The sequence below is a fragment of the Esox lucius genome, chromosome 7 (genome assembly GCF_011004845.1).
Source record: "Esox lucius isolate fEsoLuc1 chromosome 7, fEsoLuc1.pri, whole genome shotgun sequence".
NCBI lineage: Eukaryota > Metazoa > Chordata > Actinopteri > Esociformes > Esocidae > Esox > Esox lucius.
The window spans coordinates 23294437-23314433 of NC_047575.1; the positions used below are offsets into that span (position 1 = coordinate 23294437).

The 19997-nt window shown below is 39.5% G+C and overlaps 2 protein-coding genes across 10 annotated transcripts in view; both read left to right on the forward strand.

Annotated features, from left to right (window-relative positions):
- c7h21orf91 (chromosome 7 C21orf91 homolog) overlaps positions 1-12651 on the forward strand; it is a 28341-nt gene extending 15690 nt beyond the window's left edge. For 4 of the 7 annotated variants that reach the window (XM_020048258.2, XM_020048257.2, XM_010870734.3 and 1 more), the window contains exons 3-5: positions 396-929; positions 1653-1715; positions 2232-6519. In XM_020048258.2, coding sequence (XP_019903817.1) covers positions 396-929; positions 1653-1715; positions 2232-2407 — 773 coding nt within the window. In that variant the 3' untranslated portion in view covers positions 2408-6519. Of the gene's footprint in view, positions 1-395; positions 930-1652; positions 1716-2231; positions 6520-11977; positions 12056-12632 lie in introns of those variants that run through there. The other 3 variants (XM_010870733.4, XM_010870732.3, XM_020048256.2) reach the window with 3 other exon arrangements.
- Positions 12014-18352, forward strand: btg3 (B-cell translocation gene 3). 3 transcript variants are annotated; one of them, XM_020048259.3, is made up of 5 exons: positions 12014-12101; positions 12633-12845; positions 13221-13358; positions 15052-15253; positions 16829-18352. In XM_020048259.3, exons 2-5 carry the CDS (start codon positions 12670-12672, stop codon positions 17045-17047), a joined length of 735 nt encoding a protein of 244 aa, XP_019903818.2. In that variant the 5' UTR covers positions 12014-12101; positions 12633-12669; the 3' UTR covers positions 17048-18352. The 3 variants fall into 3 exon arrangements, with proteins under 3 accessions (XP_019903818.2, XP_010869032.2, XP_034149413.1); XM_010870730.3 differs by having other exon boundaries at positions 12043-12120; XM_034293522.1 differs by lacking the exon at positions 12014-12101 and having other exon boundaries at positions 12338-12845.
- Positions 18353-19997: the final 1645 nt, after the last annotated feature.

Genomic DNA, 19997 nt, shown 5'->3' on the forward strand with positions numbered 1-19997 from the left:
ACTGGGTCAGAGGAGGAGGAGTAAAGTTCCTAATATGTATTGCAAATGTATCTGTATTTAAGATTGGTCAATCGCCTAGCCCTACTCTTTCCCTGGTTCAAAAACTAAGCCCAATATAAGCAGCTTTCCCATGAACATCAGAATACTTCAACCTGTCTTTTGAATTTACGGCAATGCAATAGGTCACTACTGTAATACCGTTTGGCTGTAGTAGTATGTTCTTAAAGAAAAGCTTCTGAAGCAGGAAGTCTTTCAAATCTTCTGTTGCTTCACTTGGAAAGAAGCGAGGCCAACAACACGGTTCCATTTCACGTTTGAAACACATACAGCATTGCAGTGAGCATGTGATTGCCTTCTCTGATGGTCCTGTGTCTTCCGGTCTCTGCCTGCTGCAGGTGTGTCCCATGCCACCCTCCTGCACTCTAAATCCCTACGAGGCCACCGGGAATGTTTTGAGAAGTACCACCTCATTGCCAACCAGAAGCTGTCTCGCTCCAAGGTCTCCCGCAGTGCCTATGAGGGCATGAAGCTGGCCCTGAGCCAGAAGATCAGCCGCATTGTGCAGTACGCCCAGAACAAAGACTCCGTCGGCTTAGATGGAGGGTTGAGCCGGCGAGGGGGCAAGCACCAGCTCATCTGCTACAGCCAGAATGGAGACCATAAACTGCTGCCCCAGTCAGACGCCCAGGTTCCCCGCTACACCCCACGCTGTAACCAGGGAACAGGAACAGGGGGCCTGCCGGACTATGCCACAAGCATTCTGGAGTGCCACTCAGCCCAGGAGCTGGACTTCCTGGAGGACAGACCGAGCCTCGAGGGCCTATGGGGAACCAATGGGAGGAGGGGCCTTCATCACTGCAGCCAGAGCCAGTCCTCTGGGGGAGACCGCCAGACGCTGCACTCAAACAATGGTCTCACCAGAGAAGAGTGTGAGTTCTTAATTGTCTTCATTTAAGTTATACCAAAAGCTATAATTAGCCTACGTTCATTCTAAGCACACCACACAAGCTTTGATCAAATTGATTGAATGACATGGATACAAAAGCATTGTATTGGTGCAGCCTAAACTGGGGGTATGGGTCTTTTTCCTCAATGTTAGCCATTGAGGAAGTCCCGTGTAGCTCAGTTTAGTAGAGGGTTGTGGGTTTTATTCCCATGAGGGACCATCACAAAAAAGTATGCACTCTGTATGTTTCTCTGGATAGAAATGTATGTTAATTACTAAAATGTAAAAGAGTTCCATTTCCTGTTGGCCATCTCTAATCCCCTGCTTAATTATGTGGTGAGGCAGGCCAGGACCAAGTTACTCACACTCCTGTCTCCACTCTGACTCCGTGTCCTTGGGCTCTCTGTGTCCAATCACAGTCACGGCACCACGGTTATTTGTCTGCTGCACATCCTCTGGAAAAGTGGATGGCTGTGTCTCAAGGGTGCTGCCAGTTTCATGCCATTCATAGAGTCCCATTCCTTTGTAAATGACGACAGTGTAACTTTCTGACCCGTAGCACTTTCTCTGCATAGTTTGTTGTTGCTATGCGACAAGTGCCTGAAGGTTTGTCAGAGAACCGTTTAGAATGCGTTTGGTTTACTTCATCGTGCATGCTGTTTTCTTGTATATTTCTTTTACCAATTCTCTGTATTTTGTCTTCCAGTGAATAAAATGAGTGTGGATGAGCTCCACCAACTGAACGGCAAGCTCCTGCAACAGATACAAAGTAAGATATTTCATTTTGCACATGCATATCCTCGGTGGCCTCCAAGGGTTAAAGAGCCATCTTTTGAAGTTAACTGTAAATTGATTTCTGAATTATTACCTAACAATATCTACAGGGCCTTTGGAAAGTATTCAGACCCCTTTCTCCATATTTTGTTGTTGGGGTCAGGGCACGTATGCACAGATGACAACAGGATTATTCATATCTGGATCTTTGACCCCCAAGCCTGCTGGGAGATTCTGCTATTAGACAAGGCCCCAGTAACCACTTGGGAAAACACTAAATTGGGGGAGAGAAGAGGGTACATTACGGGGTGACGCATAGAGGTTATATGTTTGTGTTGCTGTCATTACTAGCTGCCCGTTATGCCTAATCCGTTTTCTCCTGTGAGGCAGGGGCAGGGGCGTCCCTGGTCTACACTGGTTCCTTCGCTCTGAGTTCTCTGCCATGCCCTCCCTAGAGGTGGGGTTGTAAGAGAGCCCTGCACTTGACTAATGTGCTCTGTCCCCTCTACAGAGGTATTTGAGGAGCTGACGGAGGCTGTGCAGGAGAAAGACTCTTTGACGTCGGAACTCCATGTTCGTCACATCGCCATCGAGCAGCTCTTCAAAAACTGCGCTAAGCTTCCCTGGCTGCAGATCAGCCGGGCCGGTTCTGGGGTCCAGGCCAGCAGCAACAACCCCATGGAGTGAGGTGAGTGTGGATACCAGCCAGGCTGATGACTCCCTCGTCATGGGGCTGTTTGACCCCCGTGGCCTGCAGGATGGCCGCTGTGGCCCGTCTCTTTGTATTGTGACAGACATGCTGTGTGATGCGCTTTCTCACGCAGGAGTGAGGCCTCCTCCCATCTAGCACTCCAAGACTTTCTGAATACAATACTTGAAGAAGGGACTTGTGGGCTTGTGGATGGGCAGTATAGTTAAAGGACCTTGGGATCCACTGAGTTAAAACAGATTTGTGGAGGCTCTGTCCCTGGACCTGTTGGCTATGCAGACAAAGTATGTTTAAGATTATGCCTAATACAGATGTTTGATGTATGGTGACGCAATATATGTTTTGCATATACAGTGTATCTGGCTGCAGTTGTTTTATTTTCACAAATATTAAAATGCATCGCATTTTATCTGGATTTCCAAATATGCATACATTTTTCTATTATTTTAATTGCTTTTTTTCTCACTCTTCAGAAAATCTTTTCAGATTTTTTTTGTTGTTGCTGTGGTAACTGTTACTTGTGAGTTTTCTTTTGTAATCACTTTAGTGAAACCTACTATTGAGGTTTGAAGAGAAGCTGTTATTACCGACAATCTAGTTCAAAGAGGTGGAATTTTGTGTTTGGATGTAAATTTTATTACTCCAGTTTTTGGATGGGGCTTTAATTTCTTTGGTTTGTATGTTTTTGTTAATGGCATGCTGCAAATGCTATTCTCTGCTGGTTTTATCTTACGTCCTTGTGATTTCAAATGTTGTTTTTTTTTGTTTGTTTGTTTTTTCTTTTATATTGCAGTCAGTAGTAAGGCTGTGAAACACTATCCATGTCTGTAGTTGGGAGTTACATGAAATGTGTGCTGATAGCAGAGAAGGACTAAAAGGCCATTCACATGGTAGGTAGTATGTGCTATTGCAAGGTTGGGAGAAATTGCTAGCCAGGGAAACCATGAAAAAGTGACTAATGATGTTAGCTAGCAACTGTACCAGCCCTCCTTCAGTAACTAACATGGCTAGGTATAAATGCATCATTTGAAAATCAATTGATGCTCTACCCTTATTAACTTCCAGTCACATGGGTGTGCTGATTTCCCTCCCATTCAGTTGTGTTGTTAGTAAAGATCCTGGTGTGCACTCAGTGTAGTGTTGTATCGTTGTGAAAACTCAGCGACAAACACATTTTCTTCATAGAACGACTGGACCACATGCTGTAAGCTTACTGGTTGCGCTTTAGGAGGTCAACAACTTCAGGAGTCAAAGTTCAGTTAATTTGAACTTTGAGCACAGCAACTCGGTTGTATTTTTGGGAAGTGTGCTCCGCTTTTCTGGATGCAGCCATTTAGGAAAGCGCAGCGTCATCCTTAATCAATAGTATTGTATTTCTCTCTGGTGCAATGGCATTCTTGCTCATATCATGTGAATGGCCTATAACTCTGTATAGCCCAATCACCTAACCAAAGCCTTTATTTGCTTCAAGGTAGCAAATATCAGTATTTCACTTGTGGCCTACAAGTATAGGTTATGCTAAACCAACTAGATTAGATGGAGAAATGCAATAGAATACACTGCTACCAAATTTACTTGAAATGTGGCTTAATGATAAATGTGTGATTCTATAAGTGATTTAATGTCTTGTTTGAGCTGTTCAACACTTAGCCCTGTCAGTTTGATGTTATGATGTGTGACTGAACGTAGCTATGTACGCAATTGTTGCAATATTGTTTTCTTTTTTGTAATTGTGTGTTTCAAGTGTGCTTTTTTTATTTAATTTGTGGTTTTCTGGTGGCAGGCCTATGCTGTAATGTGGTTTCAAGTGAGGGATGTGTTAACACTCAACTTGATGGTCAAATCCCATTTCATTTGAGCAGGATGTCTAATGGTTCCCATTTTGCTTCCTATTCTAAAGACACTGATTAGAATAAGAAATTGTATAAAAGAAAACCTTTAATATGAAAGCGAAGGCCAAATAACAGTTTGCTTAACCTATCCAGCCTGGTCAGATCAGTGATTTCAAAGAGGAGACAAACTAACATGAATGGTAGGGACACTGTTGAAGTAAGCCTCTACCAATTCCTTCGTTAAGAAATGGACATGCACATAGGCACACTGGTGTTTTAATACCGCTGCACAGTGTTTGGGTCTAGTTTTAAAAGTTATCTATCCATAGTTTGGCTGTCGGAAAGGGTTTAATGCATAGACAGAATTAATAGAACTGGATCCTTAATTCAAGTCAGTGATTTGTCTCATCAACTCATATTTCTATGCATAAAATCCTGTCATGAAATCCAGATTTTATCATTGGCCCGACATGAATTTGTATATTTTGGGAAGAAAGAAAATATATTCAGATTGATGTATTTGAATCTCCATATGTCAGTCTCTCTTTATAAGAGATCAGATTTGAACCCTTTGGGGTTTACATGAAAGGTTTTAGCTCAGCTTTTAACTATTACCCTGGTTTGTTTAAATTCAATAATTTGTATTCTTATGAGAAGTGAGTTTTGTTGGAAAAGTTCCCAATTCTTACAACTGGCATGTGTGTTTGCAATGGAACCCCTTCTCCTTTATAATGCACCTATACTAGAGAATAGAATAGTGCCCAGTCAGATTTTTCAGAGTAATTGTAGGTTTGTTAAAGGCTTCGGAACATGCCTCAACAATAACCAAGTAAATCAGACATCTTAATTCATTGGTTTCCATGTTGTCACGGTTATCATGCACACTTGACCATAACACCTGTTCGCCTAGCTAATTAGCCTTGCAATTGGGTACCATGCTGCTGCAGAATATTGTGCTAGTTTTGACCTCCATCTTTGAAGTAGATAGGAAAGTCTGAGGTAACTTCAACTTATTGGATTTCAGACTTTCTTGCTTGGTGACACAAATGACACCCTTTTCATTAGCTTTGTGGTTAGCAACAGGAAACATCCAGACATTGACTAAAAGGTTGCACAAACATTGGTGCTGAGGTGGTCAGAATAGTGTATTTTTCAGTAATGGTTTTTACCCCCAAATATCAGAACTGTTTTGCAGTTTATTCCATTTTCCTGAACCCATCAGTTCCTTGCTTTAAGGGCAGAGTATCAAAAATCCTGAGACATTTGTAGGTTTATTTTTAAGGGGGAGCAATAGGATATACAACCTGATGAAATGTTGTGTTGAGCCAGAATCTGTTCAGAATGTTTTAACTTTGGATGAGTAAACTGACATTATTGCTCAGTGAAACCCAAAGTCAATAACTTCAATCAATTATGCAAGTTTTGAAATACCCCTTACGTTAATGTTTTTGCAGTTTTATTAATAAAAGAAGCAATGCCTCGCCAATTGGCCTTACATATCATATACACTTAGGCATATGTATTTGATTTTAACATAAACTAAATAACACTGTTATTGGAAAAGGAAAATCAAGTTTTCTTTGAATGATCAAGGCTTTGTAAAATGTGTGTAAAATGTGTGGTTTTGATAGTATTAGTATTGAGATGTCTTCCTCTTTCAATGACTGATTAAGTAACTACAATCTTTTTATTAACACTGTGCATTGTGTGATTGGATTGCCATTAGAACCTTATAAAATTGCTGTATCAACACTCCATAGAGGAAGGAGGATCACTTGAGCAACTTTGAGGGAATACCTACATTTTTACCAAAGTGTAAGACTATGTAAGACCAAAGTAAGGATAATCCCAAGGTTTCAAAATGCTAAACACAGCAAAACTGCTAAAACATGGCAAAAGGTTGTGGCATAACTACAAAACCTTTGCTCTCAAATGCCCATGTCATTTATAAACATCCTTATTTAAAAGGTTTAATTTATTGGGCTAGTCAGAACGGATGCTTCCCTGGCTGAAAAGTTGCGAGCCGCCTGTCATCTCTGAAGGTCATTAGCTGTGTATGTATCTAGGTAATGTGTTCATATGTTACATTTCATTCCCGTTTCAGCTAAATTTGACTTGACGACAAATTTTACTTAGTCGTCTAAAACATTGAGGCTATGTGGAGTTTTTTTGGTTATGCTTTACTGCCTATGTGAAATTTGTCTAAGTAACGGTTTGTATTTTTTTCTAAAATATTTCAATAAATTGAAATTATTTTTTGTAATTGTTCTGTCTGGTATTATGTGTAAGTCTGTGTAGGGATGGTGTGACGAAGATGTACAGTTGGTTAACAACATTTAACACCCATTGTAAACAAGTTGAATGGGGTGAGAAAAAAAGTATTCACAGGTGCTTTGTTGGTGTCATAACTATTACATACCAAGAAAAGTCTTGAAATTGAGACTGAAATTGTGCATTTATATATTGAAACAAAAGAAAAGGCCTGGACAAAATCATACCATCCTTCTGGAGAATGTTTTAGAATGCAATTTTCTTTGTGTCCCCTGAAATTGTATCTCCATTGAAGGTTCTGGATCATCCAACAGCATGACCCCAAATGAACATAAAGTACTCTGGAATAGTTAATAAAAAATACTAGACTTTGCTAAAATGGCGAACAATGAGTCCGGATCGTAATTCCATAGAAAACAACCTCAAATTAATAGTTGGGCAACGGCACCCCTCATACATTGCAAACCTGGAGTGGTTTGGTGCTGAAGATTGTGCCATGTTGCAAGTAGAGAAGTGCAGGAAACTTGCTGATGTTCATAAGAACCATTTAACAGCAGTAATCATTTCACAATGATGTGCAGCCAAATATTAGGCCTTCGGTGCCAATAATAGTGTCAATATCATTTGTTTATTTACAGTAATGAACATAACTTTCTGTAAGACATTGACACTGCCAAATCGCACAATGATACCCCCCTCTGGGGAAAGGTTGCAATTGTATTTTAGTTCAAATTCTCAAGATTAAGTACTTTCAAAATACAGAAATACTGTCAGCTGATAATGCTGAAAAATTTATAAATGAGGAGGCATATCTCATAAATAATAGTGTCAGCAATTTATTTACAACATTGCAGATATTTTTTTTCTTGAAAAAATATATGTATTTGTTTTATAATGATAATGACAATTATATCTGGCCCTTGTCCACACACAACATTTCTTGTAACCATCAATAAACTTTCAGCACTTCTGGCGAATTGGTCATGTTTTCTTTGTGCAATTTGGCAGTGTCAATATCTTACAGAAAGTTATGTTCATTACTGTAAATAAACAAATGATATTGACACTTATTGGCGCAGAATACCTAATATTTGGCTGCACATCATTGTGAAATGATTACTGCTGTTAAATGGTTCTTATGACTATCAGCAAGTTCTCTTCATTTTTTTTCATTGTTTGAGGGCTGCCCTACACCAACTTACCCTTATTTCAATGCTTTAAAGGCCCCAGTGCCAGAACATGCAAAACAATCTGATGTACACATGATCTGTATCATATTTTGTTTACATGGCCCATGTAACCTGTTTTGTTTAGGTGTTTTTTCAGTCTGGCTTTCTTGTGTTTCCTTCACCTGTGGCTTCTTTCTATGTTTATTACTCAGTAATGATAAAATAAGTTGATAAAGGTTTTACAGAATTTGAGGTAAGTACAGTGAGGGGAAAAAAGTATTTGATCTACTGCTGATTTTGTACATTTGCCCAATGACAAAGAAATGATCAGTCTATAATTTTAATGGTAGGTTTATTTGAACAGTGAGAGACCGAACAACAACAAACAAATCTTGGGTGAGAAACTCCTTCCCTCAGCCAGGGTATTGAAAATGGGTCATGGATGGGTATTCAGCATGACAATGACCCAAAACACATGGCCAAGGCAACAAAGGAGTGGCTCAAGAAGAAGCACATTAAGGTCCTTGAGTGGCCTAGCCAGTCTCCAGACCTTAATCCCATAGAAAATCTGTGGGGGGAGCTGAAGGATCGAGTTGACAAACGTCAGTATCAAAACCTTAATGACTTGGAGAAGATCTGCAAAGAGGAGTGGGACAAAATCCCTCCTGAGATGTGTGCAAACCTGGTGGCCAACTACAAGAAACGTCTGACCTCTGTGATTGCCAACAAGGGTTTTGCCACCAAGTACTAAGTCATGTTTTGCAGAGGGGTTGAATACTTATTTCGCTCATTAAAATGCAAATCAATTTATAACATTTTTTACATGTGTTTTTCTGGATTTGTTTGTTGTTATTCTGTCTCTCACTGTTCAAATAAACCTACCTTTAAGATTATTTATTATTATTTCTTTGTCAGTGGGCAAATGTACAAAATCAGCAGGGGATCAAAGACTCTTTTCCATCACTGTATGCTCTGGTCATGTGAAAGTTGGGTTGGTTGCTCTACAACCCCATTTCCAAAAATGTTGGGACGCTGCGTAAAATGCAAATAAAAACTGAATGCAATGATGCAATGAAATCTTTATTGAAAATAGTACCAAGACAAAATATCAGATGTTGCAACTGAGAAATGTTATTGTTTTGGAAAAATTGCCATTTTGAATTTGATGCCAGCAACATGTTTCAAAACATTTGGGACAGAGGCATGTTTACCCCTGTGTTGCATCACCTCTTCCTTTAACAATACTCTGTAAGGTTTTTGGAACTGAGGAGACCAATTGCTGTAGTTTTGAAAGTGAAATCTAATCCCCTTCATGGTTGATATACAGTGGGGCAAAAAAGTATTTAGTCAGCCACCAATTGGGCAAGTTCTCCCACTTAAAAAGATGAGAGAGGCCTGTCATTTTCATCATAGGTACACTTCAACTATGAGAGACAAAATGAGAAAAAAAATCCAGAAAATCACATTGTAGGATTCTTTATGAATTTATTGGTCAATTATGGTGGAAAATAAGTATTTGGTCACCTACAAACAAGCAAGATTTCTGGCTCTCACAGACTGTCCATAACATCAAACAGTCACACTCCAAACTCCACTAACGCCAAGACCAAAGAGCTGTCAAAGCACACCAGAAACAAAATTGTAGACCTGCACCAGGCTGGGAAGACTTAATCTGCAATAGGTAAGCAGCTTGGTGTGAAGAAACTGTGGGAGCAATTATAAGAAAATGGAAGACATACAAGACCACTGATAATCTCCCTCAATCCGGGGTTCCACGCAAGATCTCACCCCGTGGGGTCAAAATGATCACAAGAACGGTGAGCAAAAATCCCAGAACCACACGGGGGGACCTAGTGAATGACCTGCAGAGAGCTCGGACCAAAGTGACAAAGGCTACCATCAGTAACATACTATGCCGCCAGGGACTCAAATCCTGCAGTGCCAGACGTGTCCAGGCCCGTCTGAGGTTTGCTAGAGAGCATTTGGATGGGCCAGAAGAGGATTGGGAGAATGTCATATGGTGAGATGAAACCAAAATATAACTTTTTGGTAAAAACTCAACTTGTTGAGTTTGGATGAGAAAGAATGCTGAGTTGCATCCAAAGGACACCATACCTACTGTGAAGCATGGGGTTGGAAACATCATGCTTTGGGGCTGTTTTTCTGCAAAGGGACCAGGACGACTGATCCGTGTAAAGGAAAGAATGAATGGGGCCATGTATCATGAGATTTTGAGTGAAAACCTCCTTCCATCAGCAAGGGCATTGAAGATTAAATGTGGCTGGGTCTTTCAGCATGACAATGATCCCAAACACACCGTCCGGGCAAAGAAGGAGTGGCATCATAAGAAGCATTTCAAGGTCCTGGAGAGGCCTAGCCAGTTTCCAGATCTCAACCCCATAGAAAATCTTAGGGGGAGTTGAAAGTCTGTGTTGCCCAGCGACAGCCCCAAAACATCACTGCTCTAGAGGAGATCTGCATGGAGGAATGGGCCAAAATACCAGCAACAGTGTGTGAAAACCTTGTGAAGACTTACAGAAAACATTTGACCTCTGTCAGTGCCAACAAAGGGTATATAACTAAGTATTTAGATGAACTTTTGTTATTGACCAAATACTTATTTTCCACCATAATTTACCAATACATTCATAAAAAATCCTACAATGTGATTTTCTGGATTTTCTTTTCTCATTTTGGCTCTCATAGTTGAAGTGTACCTATGATGAAAATGACAGGCCTCTCTCATCTTTTTAAGTGGGAGAACTTGCACAATTGGAGGCTGACTAAATACTTTTTTGCCCCACTGTAGGATTGCAGCCGCTCAACAGTTCAGGGTCTGCTTTATTGTACTTTTCATTTCATAAGGTGCCAAATGTTTTCAATAGGGGACAGGTCTGGACTGCATACAACCCGGACTCTTTTACCATGGAGCCATGCCAATGTAATATGTGTGGAATGTGGTTTGGTGTATTTTAAAATGTGCAGAAGGCAGTTTGGCATTGTCTTGCAAGCCTTTCCTGAAAAAAAACATTGACTGGATGGCTGCATATGTTGCTCCAAAACCTGTATATATTGTTTAGCATTAAGGGTGCCTACACCCTTGCTATGTGCACTAATGCACCCCCATGTCATCACAGATGTTGGGTTTTGAACTGTGCGCTGATAACAAGCCGGATGGTCCCTCTCCACATTTGCCCGGAGGACGCGGCATCCAAGATTCCCAAAATTCATTTCACATTTTGATCTGTCAGACCACAGGACAGTTTTTCGACCTTGCCTCAGTCCATCTTAAATGAGCTCTGGACGTAAGGCCCAAAGAAGGTGGCGGGGTCATCTAAGATCATCCAATATTGCTTTTCGGCCTTGTTCCTTGCGTACAGAGATTTCTCCGGATTCTCAGAATCTTGAATGATATTATGTACCATACCATTGCAAACTCTTTGTAATTGTATGCTGAGAAACGTAATTGTTGCACTATATGCCCATGCAGTCTTCCACAGAGAGGTGAACCCCTCCCCATCCTCACTTCTAACAGACCCAACCTCTCTGGAATGATCTGTTGCCATTTGACCTAATTATTTGTGTAATATTCCACCAGGTTTCTTATTTTTTTGCATTACACAACTTTTCCAGTGTTTTGTTGCCTCTGTCCCAAATTTTTTTGAAACGTGTTGCTGGCATCAAATTCAAAGTGAGCATATATTTTTCAATAATATAATGTCACAATAAAATGTCTCTTTCAACATTTGATATGTTGCATTTGTACTATTCTCTATTGAATTAATTCACATTTTATGGGATTGGGTTTGTAGCTTATTTATTTTGTAACTTATTTGTACATAATCTACTTTCATTTTAATGTTCTGTATTTAGCAACGTTTCACAAATTACCGAAATTCTGTTGAAAGCTGTTCAGTCTGTTAAGTTGGTGCCCAAAGAAGAGACAATATAAGTAATCTACACGTCATCGTTTGTGCTTCAGGTAGTGACTTTACAATGGTCATAAAAATCAAAAGCGCTCTTGCCAAGTAGGAATTGAATGTTTATGATTGTGATTATTTTGATAGAATATGGGCAAAAAACTAATTATCCAGCCCAAAATGGGAGATTTTACAAATATTTTGACACAGATGGCTTTAATAAACGAATCAACTTTGGTGCACACTCGTGACAAGTTGCAATTCATGCTACACTTTAAATAATAAAACGTGCATGATATTTTAATGTACAAATCTCCCATTATCCCACACATTCTTTATCAATTCCGCTCCCGCAGCGCACTTGTGCAAATGGCGGAAGCCCGCGTGAACGCGCATTTGCCGGGCGGAGAGAGGAGTCAGGAAGCGTGATTTAGCCGTACTGTAGTTCATTCATTTCTGGAGGTGGCAGCTGTCTACATGGTGATGCAAATCAATTACGGTAGTATGGTGGTATTTTAATTGCTATTTGGGATAATCAGATAACTTTTGTTGTACAACTTCACTGTCGACTTATTTTAGTATAATAAGTCGACAGTGAAGTTAGGTTCGTAGCTACACAAGAAAGTTGATATAGTACTGTACTTATTCGTGAACTTTTCTAATAGCTAACTACTATTGGACTAGCTTACCAATACTTTACTTAGTAAGTGAATACACATGTATGTGCAGGCATGTTGGGTATTTATCGCGTTTTTCTCTAGGTTTTATTAGATCGGTAGTGAACGTTAGCGGGTTGTGGCTTTGGTTTACTGGCAGTGAGTCACATGCTTAAACGGAATATATGCGTCACAACGCGCACTTTCCGAATTTGTCCCGCCAGATTGGAATGTTGTTTGGTTGTAACCATAGCTATAACAATCTACGCTTTGCATTTCTGAAGTTACAGTTTCTGTTCAAATGGCCTAACTTCAATCTGACAAATACGCTTCCTCTTCTCTTCCATTTACACAGTATATGGATCAGTATCGTTACAGAAAATTAATGAAACATGATGAGAAAAGAGATTGCAGCAGCAGTGTTTTTCCTGAAAAGACTGATCAAGAAGGTCAAAAGGTTGGAGACTCAGAAAGTTGACTTGTTTGTGGAGCGGTTGACTGTTGCCCTGCGGGAGAAGTTCAAGGGGCATTGGTACCCTGACAACCCCAGCAAAGGACAGGCCTTCAGGTAACTAACTACTAATCAGAGCGCTGTCGATCACCTTACTATCTTGACATCCATACCAGGCAATAGCTTTATGAACATCAAGTCTAAGGGTAACGTTGTGACAGCCTTAAAATGACTAACACCAGACTAAATTAAAAACACAATTAAAAAATAAAAAGGGATCCACAATTAACACTGCTCCAGACAACTTGCTGCCTTTAGAGAGCTAAATAACTTGTACCTAGAAAGATTGTTTATTGTTGAAAAGCTTAGGTGCATTATAATATGTTATTGACAGTATTTTTGGTAGAAACACAGTGCATATTGTTTTCTACATTTGTCAATTGTGGAATGGCTGGTATGATTGGAGTATATTTTCTATTCCACTCTTTGCAGGTGTATTCGGTTGAACAGGTTGCAGAGAGAGGATCCGGAGCTGCTGCGGGCCTGCCATGAAAGTGGGATTCAGTACAAGGACCTTGGCCTGCCAGTAGAACTTACGCTGTGGGTGGACCCAGGGGAGGTTTGCTGCAGGTCAGTCTTGTTTAAGTGGAACTGATAGTGCTGCCTGGATTTAGTTGATTCTCTGGGGATTCACCAATACCACTTTTTAATGTCGATACTAAAAGTCAGTACTTCGAATTGGTATCTGCTGATACCAAGTACTAATCTGATACTGCCATTTCTATTTTCATTGATGTGCTATGATTGCCATCATTTTTCACATGACTGGATTTTATGTCATATGTTTAATATAATTTTTTTTCTCAAAAGCCAAATTTTATCAAAAGCAAAACCTATTTAAGTATGTTAAGATCAAGGTACACTCCAAGGTAGAGTAAGACATTTATGGAAATTCTATAGCGATGTGGAATGGGAATGTGGATATTTATTTTAACAAATAAGTCACTGCAGGGGAAAACTAGGCAAGTGACAAACTAACAGTTTTGTCACTTGCCTATTAGTTTGTCACTTGCCTAGCATTTTCTTATTGGTATTTGGTTAAAATCATAAAATTCTGTCTGAATTGGCACGTTTGGCTTGTTGTATTCCAATAACAACTGATCAAAGTGAGTAGAATAACGTGAGGTGTTTTACGAAAGCCTATTTGGCTTATTGCTTGAAAATAAAAATAAATGGAATAGCTATATAACACTTAGCTAGCAAGCCTAAGCGTCTCAACTGATTGTCACCTGTTGAAACACTTGCTTGGCAAAATTTGCAACTACAAATTTTACTAGTGGCTGTTTCAATTTTACTGTAAGGCAATTTCAGACTGCAGACATAATTTATTGTTATTAAGTTCACTGGGTATAGCACACGTTTCCTGTCTGCCCGTCAACAACCTATGACGTGGTTATCGCAGATTGTTATTACACTCTGTTTCGTGGTATCAGCTCGTTACATAGACTCACTGTCGCTGATATCCGATCCTGTGTATCGTACACATTTCCAATCTCAGTATCGGATCGTTGCATCCCTACTTTGGTCATTAGGCTGTTGGTCAACCAACCTTTGTGTAGTCTCCCAGATGGTGGGGGTTGAGTAGTCATATATGTGAAACCAAATGAGGAAAATGTGCATTATTTATAGGCAAAAAACTGTTAGATTTTCATATTGGTATTTACCTATTTGATCTGGTTGGTAATGTAGGCATATATATATATATATATTTATTTCAGTACATAATTGTCTTTGTATCTCAGCTTTACTTGTTCAGAATTAAAAAGTTACCTGAAGTTACATGTAACCTTTCATTTGCACTGACAATAAATAATGTGTGGATTTATGACAATAAAGCATTCGTCTAGCTTTCTCCGATTTGGTGATGTGAAAAATGATTTAATTTATGTTTATTTCATCCATATAAAATACTGGTTAGTCAGTTGCTAAAAACAAAGGGGATATCAAACATCTACACACCATTATTGGAAATTGGCAACTTCTATTGTGTAAAGGCAGGAATCAAGACAACTATTTATACGCAGATAAGAAAATGATTGGTAATACAGATGTTTTGTCATTTCTGTTCCTGTGTACCCTGGTATAAAAACATGAATTGCATCTCAGATCAAATGTATATATAAAGCCCTTTTTCTGTGTTTATTGGATTAAATCACGGTCAGTCCTACTTTACATACATGTCAGGGTTGGTTTTTCTATTGTTTACCCATCAAATTATTGATGAAGACTGGCAGAATATCACATTATGTTGTCTTTTGCACAGGCATGGTGAGAAGAACCTTGCTTTTACGGTGGCCCGTTTTTCTGGCAATGAGGTTGATCAAGAGGATGTGAATAAAAAAGTGACCTGCACTGTGGAGAAGGTAACGTCAGACTACTTCTCCGGTTCCTCTTCAGACGAGGATTGTGGCCTTAGGGAATCCGGTCTTCCCCCTATCTTCCACCAAAATCGCCCCACACATCAGGTACATCCCATTGCAGAGGTTGCTTTCAATGGTTCAGTTTGAGGTAACACAAAATCGTGGTCAAAATCTTTTCATATGAAACGGAAGTGTAATAATAGGCAACTAGATTTTAAAGTGTGTGCATTGTCGAAATGTCTAATATATAAAAATTATACCATTACCCCCAACTGTTTTGGACAACTAAAGTAATCTGTATATCATAGACAATAGGCACAAAACTCAGAGCAGTACCATTTTGGGTGTTTCTGCTCTATAATTTTAACACCACTGTCCTTGAACAATTTTTATCACATTATAGAGATGTTTCAGACTAACAAATGGAATTTGAATAGCATAAATATACACTTAAAAAAAATATATATTCACATTTGAGACAAAACTTTATCCGTGCTGATTGAGCTTGTCCGAAAAAACAATGGAAATGCAACAAATATGTTTGGGGAATATTGTGAATCTTCTCATTGCCCCCCTGCAAAAACTATTTTGCAGAATTGTAAAAAATTTATTGTCACACATTTTGCTAATTCTTGTTAATGAAATAAGAATTATTGTGGGATTTAGGCCCGGTTCTGTCTAAATACCTTCCGTATCAGCTTTGAGAATGTTGGAGATTAGATTATTAGGCCCGATATACGATGTTATATACAATGCAGTCCATATGTATTTGGACAGTGACACCAGTCTTTGTATTGGCTCTGTACTCCGCATTATGGATTTAAATTATACAATTATTAAGGTGTTAAAGTGCAGACTGGCAGCTTTAATTTGAGGGTATTTACATCTGAACTTTGTAGGAATTACAGCCATTTTAATACATATTCCGTCCATTTTAGGAAACCAAAAGTAATTAAAAAATAATGAAGTCTTAAAGTCGTCATATTTAGTATGTGGTTGCAAATCCTTTTAATTTGATGACTGCATGGGGGTCCACGACCCGCAGAAGGGACCAGATGCTGGGTATTTGCTGCTTGAAGTTTTTGATGTTGGCCTGCTTTACTGCCATTGACACTTTACTCCTGTTGAGAAACAACAGCAACAAACTTTAAATGTAAATGGCACAACCAGAATTGACTCTAGACATTTTGTAAGCTCTCTTGTGCATTAATTAACAATGTAATGAATCACCTGGCCAAAAAACTGATGAGTAGCCAATTGTACCATTACATTTGGTCCCCTAAAATGGGTGGGGCTATGTAGAAAAAAGGGCTGTAATTCCTGCATGTAAACAACCTCAAATGAAAGCTGACCGTAACCTGTAACCTCTTAGTCAGTATTTTAGTCAGTATTTCATCTACAATCTATTGTCCTGGAGTACAGAGCCAAAACAACAAAACGTATGTCAAATACTAGGACTGTAATTTATATATATGCGCAATACAGAGGGCCTGGATATAGTCCTTAGCCATGGTATATTGGCATTATACCACAACCTCCCCAAGTTTATTGCTACTATAAACTGCTTACCAATGCAATTAGAAATGTAATGTGCTATTTTATACCAATGGTTTATATTCTAATACAACACATCCTTCTAACAATCAACATTTAAGTGTAATTCTTTTTTTTCTTTTGAAGATGATCTACCCTGCTGCTCTTCTTTGGCGTCCTCCAGTGCCCAAACAAAGGAAGATGGGTCCAGGTAAAGGATATAACAGCCCTCCACGTCCTCCTAACTCTGGCTTTATACTCCAAGGCAGACCCCAACAGACCTTCAGACACAACAGTTGGGCCCCCCCTGGCCACAGAGGAGGGCTGGGATACTGGGGTGGCACTCCAGGTCTGGCTTACAGTTAAGAATAACTGTAGTTTTTGATAATGCAATTGGTTAGTTTAGATGCGGGTGTGTATTCATTCAAGTCCATCTATTACAAACTCTTTGACTAAACTTTCAACTTGTTTGAAGGAATGTATACACCCCTAGTGTCCCAGTGGGCTGACATTACTTATTTAAAACACATTAGGAGACTGTAAAACTAACCTGTTCTTGGCAATACTTTGCCCTCGATTCAGCAAAATACATATCTTCTAAATGTGTCCAGTAGCAGGGCTTAAGCTGCCATCTTGTCTATTTCAAACTCATTGATGGAGACAGATCATGTCATGACATATAGCAGTTTGGGTTTGACACCCACCTGTCTTGATCAGCTTTGAAGATTTGAAATTGACATAATAGCAGCTAACAATTTGGTGGATTACTTCATGGATGCATTTTAAAAGGTATTAAAAAAATTATATTCAGACAAACTGGACATTAACACTTAGATTTGAGAAGCAGTTGGTTACTCTAAAAACAGGTTTAGGGACAATCTCCTGCTACTCTTTGCGTAACTGCTGTCAGCCTGATGGGACACAGCTAGGACAACTAGTTGGAATTTGACTGTTCCAGGTTCCCTGGCCTGTTGAAGGTTAACCATGAGAACGACCAATATAGTTAATGTGGGGAGGAATGAGGGAGCAAACAAAATCCACTAAGATGTCTGAGTTTTAAGTATTTTTCTAGTGAAATGGTTATCCTGGAATTCGTATTTTCTATTAGCTAACTCTTTGCACTTTAGATTATTTGTAACCGTGTCACAGGTGTAATGGATAATAAATATTGGAATTTTACATGTATTTTATACATATGAAATGTGTACTGTATTTATATTTGATTGGAGAATTGTATGTTACCTTGTATTGTACTGTCCATTGGCTATGTTAGAATGAGAAATAGTGTTATTTATTCATAGTGCACTAGGATTACACTAGCATTATTGCTACATTCAGGTGCTATTGGACTTAATGGAAGCTTACTTGTGTTTCCATGTTGTGATGTCTCACCACTGATATTTTTTAAGATGACTACAATACATTTTTCTTGGACAGTTAAAACTGTATCGATAGCTCATCTGTTCATTGTCAATGTTAAGCAAGCTAGCACATTTTAGATGAGTAATGTTAGCAAAGCTATCAAGCTAGCTAACTTTGTATTGGTTGAAGAATTATTCTTGCTATAAAATCACATGAACACAATTAATGTTGGACTGAAGATCTCCTAGTTCCAATTTCTGACAAGCATGTGCTAACCACTTAAATTATGAGACATTAAACAATTTTCTAATACTATTCCAATGGTAACTTGATTTATTTCACTACTTTAGAAATTGAAATGAATGTCTTCATAACAATAGAAATATCTGGTAAAAATAAACCTGATGTGAAAACAGATGGTTTTTATTCTAATCCATTAGACTTTTGAGATATCTGAAGAGACAAGGCTGCGTTGTTCAATGTTCACTGTTTCCCCTTGAGGTACTGACGGAAGAGGCGAGCGCTCTTTCTTAGTAGAACCATGGCCAGTCACCTGCTCTGGTACGTTGTCATAATGTTTCCAGCGGTATGTCCTCTGAGCTCTTCTCCGCTTGTACCCGACTGAATATTATCTGCGGATAGACAACACACTCTCCTTTAAAAAGAGTCTGCTTTTCATTCATGCTCCCTAGTTCTGCTTAAAATGTACTGACAAGAGTAATGGCAGTTTTATATAGCTTGTCCAGAATGTGTGAAGCCCAAATAAAGGCCTTTCTATGAAGTAGTTGGGTGACACTGATGGGGAGCAGCCAGTCAATGCCATAGACCCAACAACAGAAAGCCAGGAAGACAAGGCCGTCAGCCTCCTCCCAACTCTCTTCACCACCTTTGGTTGCGTCTGCCCTCATCTTCCACAGAAGGTCACTGGCCCCTGCTGCCTTCCCACTGAGCTCAGCTACTTGGGTTTGACGAATTTTGAGGCAGGCAGTAGCATCTCTTACGGCGCAAGGCAGTAGCATCTTCGTCTTTCTTTTGAATAACAATTGCTTGTCTGGGTGCTGGAGGCCTTGTCTGTACCAACAGTGTTGGATGCTGTAGCACAAGTATCTCTCCAGTGTGATTGTACAAGCTGGGTACAGTCGTCTCATTGGTTGCACAAGCCTTTCCTATGCAAGTATACAAACTGTGTCCCGTGGTCTCATTGGTTGTACAGACGTTTCCAGGGCAAATATACAAACTGTGCCCAGTTATCTCATTGGTTGAACAAGCCTTTCCGGTGCAGCTGGGTCCCGTGGTCTCATTGGTTGTACAGTAGTTTCCAGGCCAACTATACAAATGGTGTCCTGTGGTCTTATTGGTTGTAAAGGCCTTTCCAGGACAACTATACAAGCTGTGTCCTGTGGTCTCACTGGTTGTACCGCTGTCTTTAGAGAAACTACTCAAACTGTGTCCTGTGGTCTGATTGGTTGTCTTTGCAGCCCAAGGTTTCTGATGGAAGTTGTCAGGAGCCAGGAAGCTGTTCCGGTTTAGTTCATGATAAGGCTCTCTGGCCCCCTGCTTGATGCCCTTGTGGGTAATCAGAGCATTCCTAAAACCCTTGTAGTCCGGATGGTGTAATGTTGCAAATAAACATATCATCAAATGAATGCCGATAGTGTACAGATGCATTTCTCTTTAGAAACATTTGCTGAACCTATTGAAAAAGCAACCGCTTGCTAAGAAGGTAGGTGAGTTATGGTGTTAACATTTTGAATGCTTCCAATTAATGTTTTTTTCATTAGCACAAATGTGAAATATTCTGAAGCATCATTGCTGTATGGTTGATTACAATTTTGGGGGAGAGATTGAGATGTCCATGGGATCACATTTTATTCATTATGTTTTCTGTGGCGTGATGTCATTCGGTGACTGGTCAGAGAATGAAACGGTTGATGGAGGAAGTCTGTTCAAACTA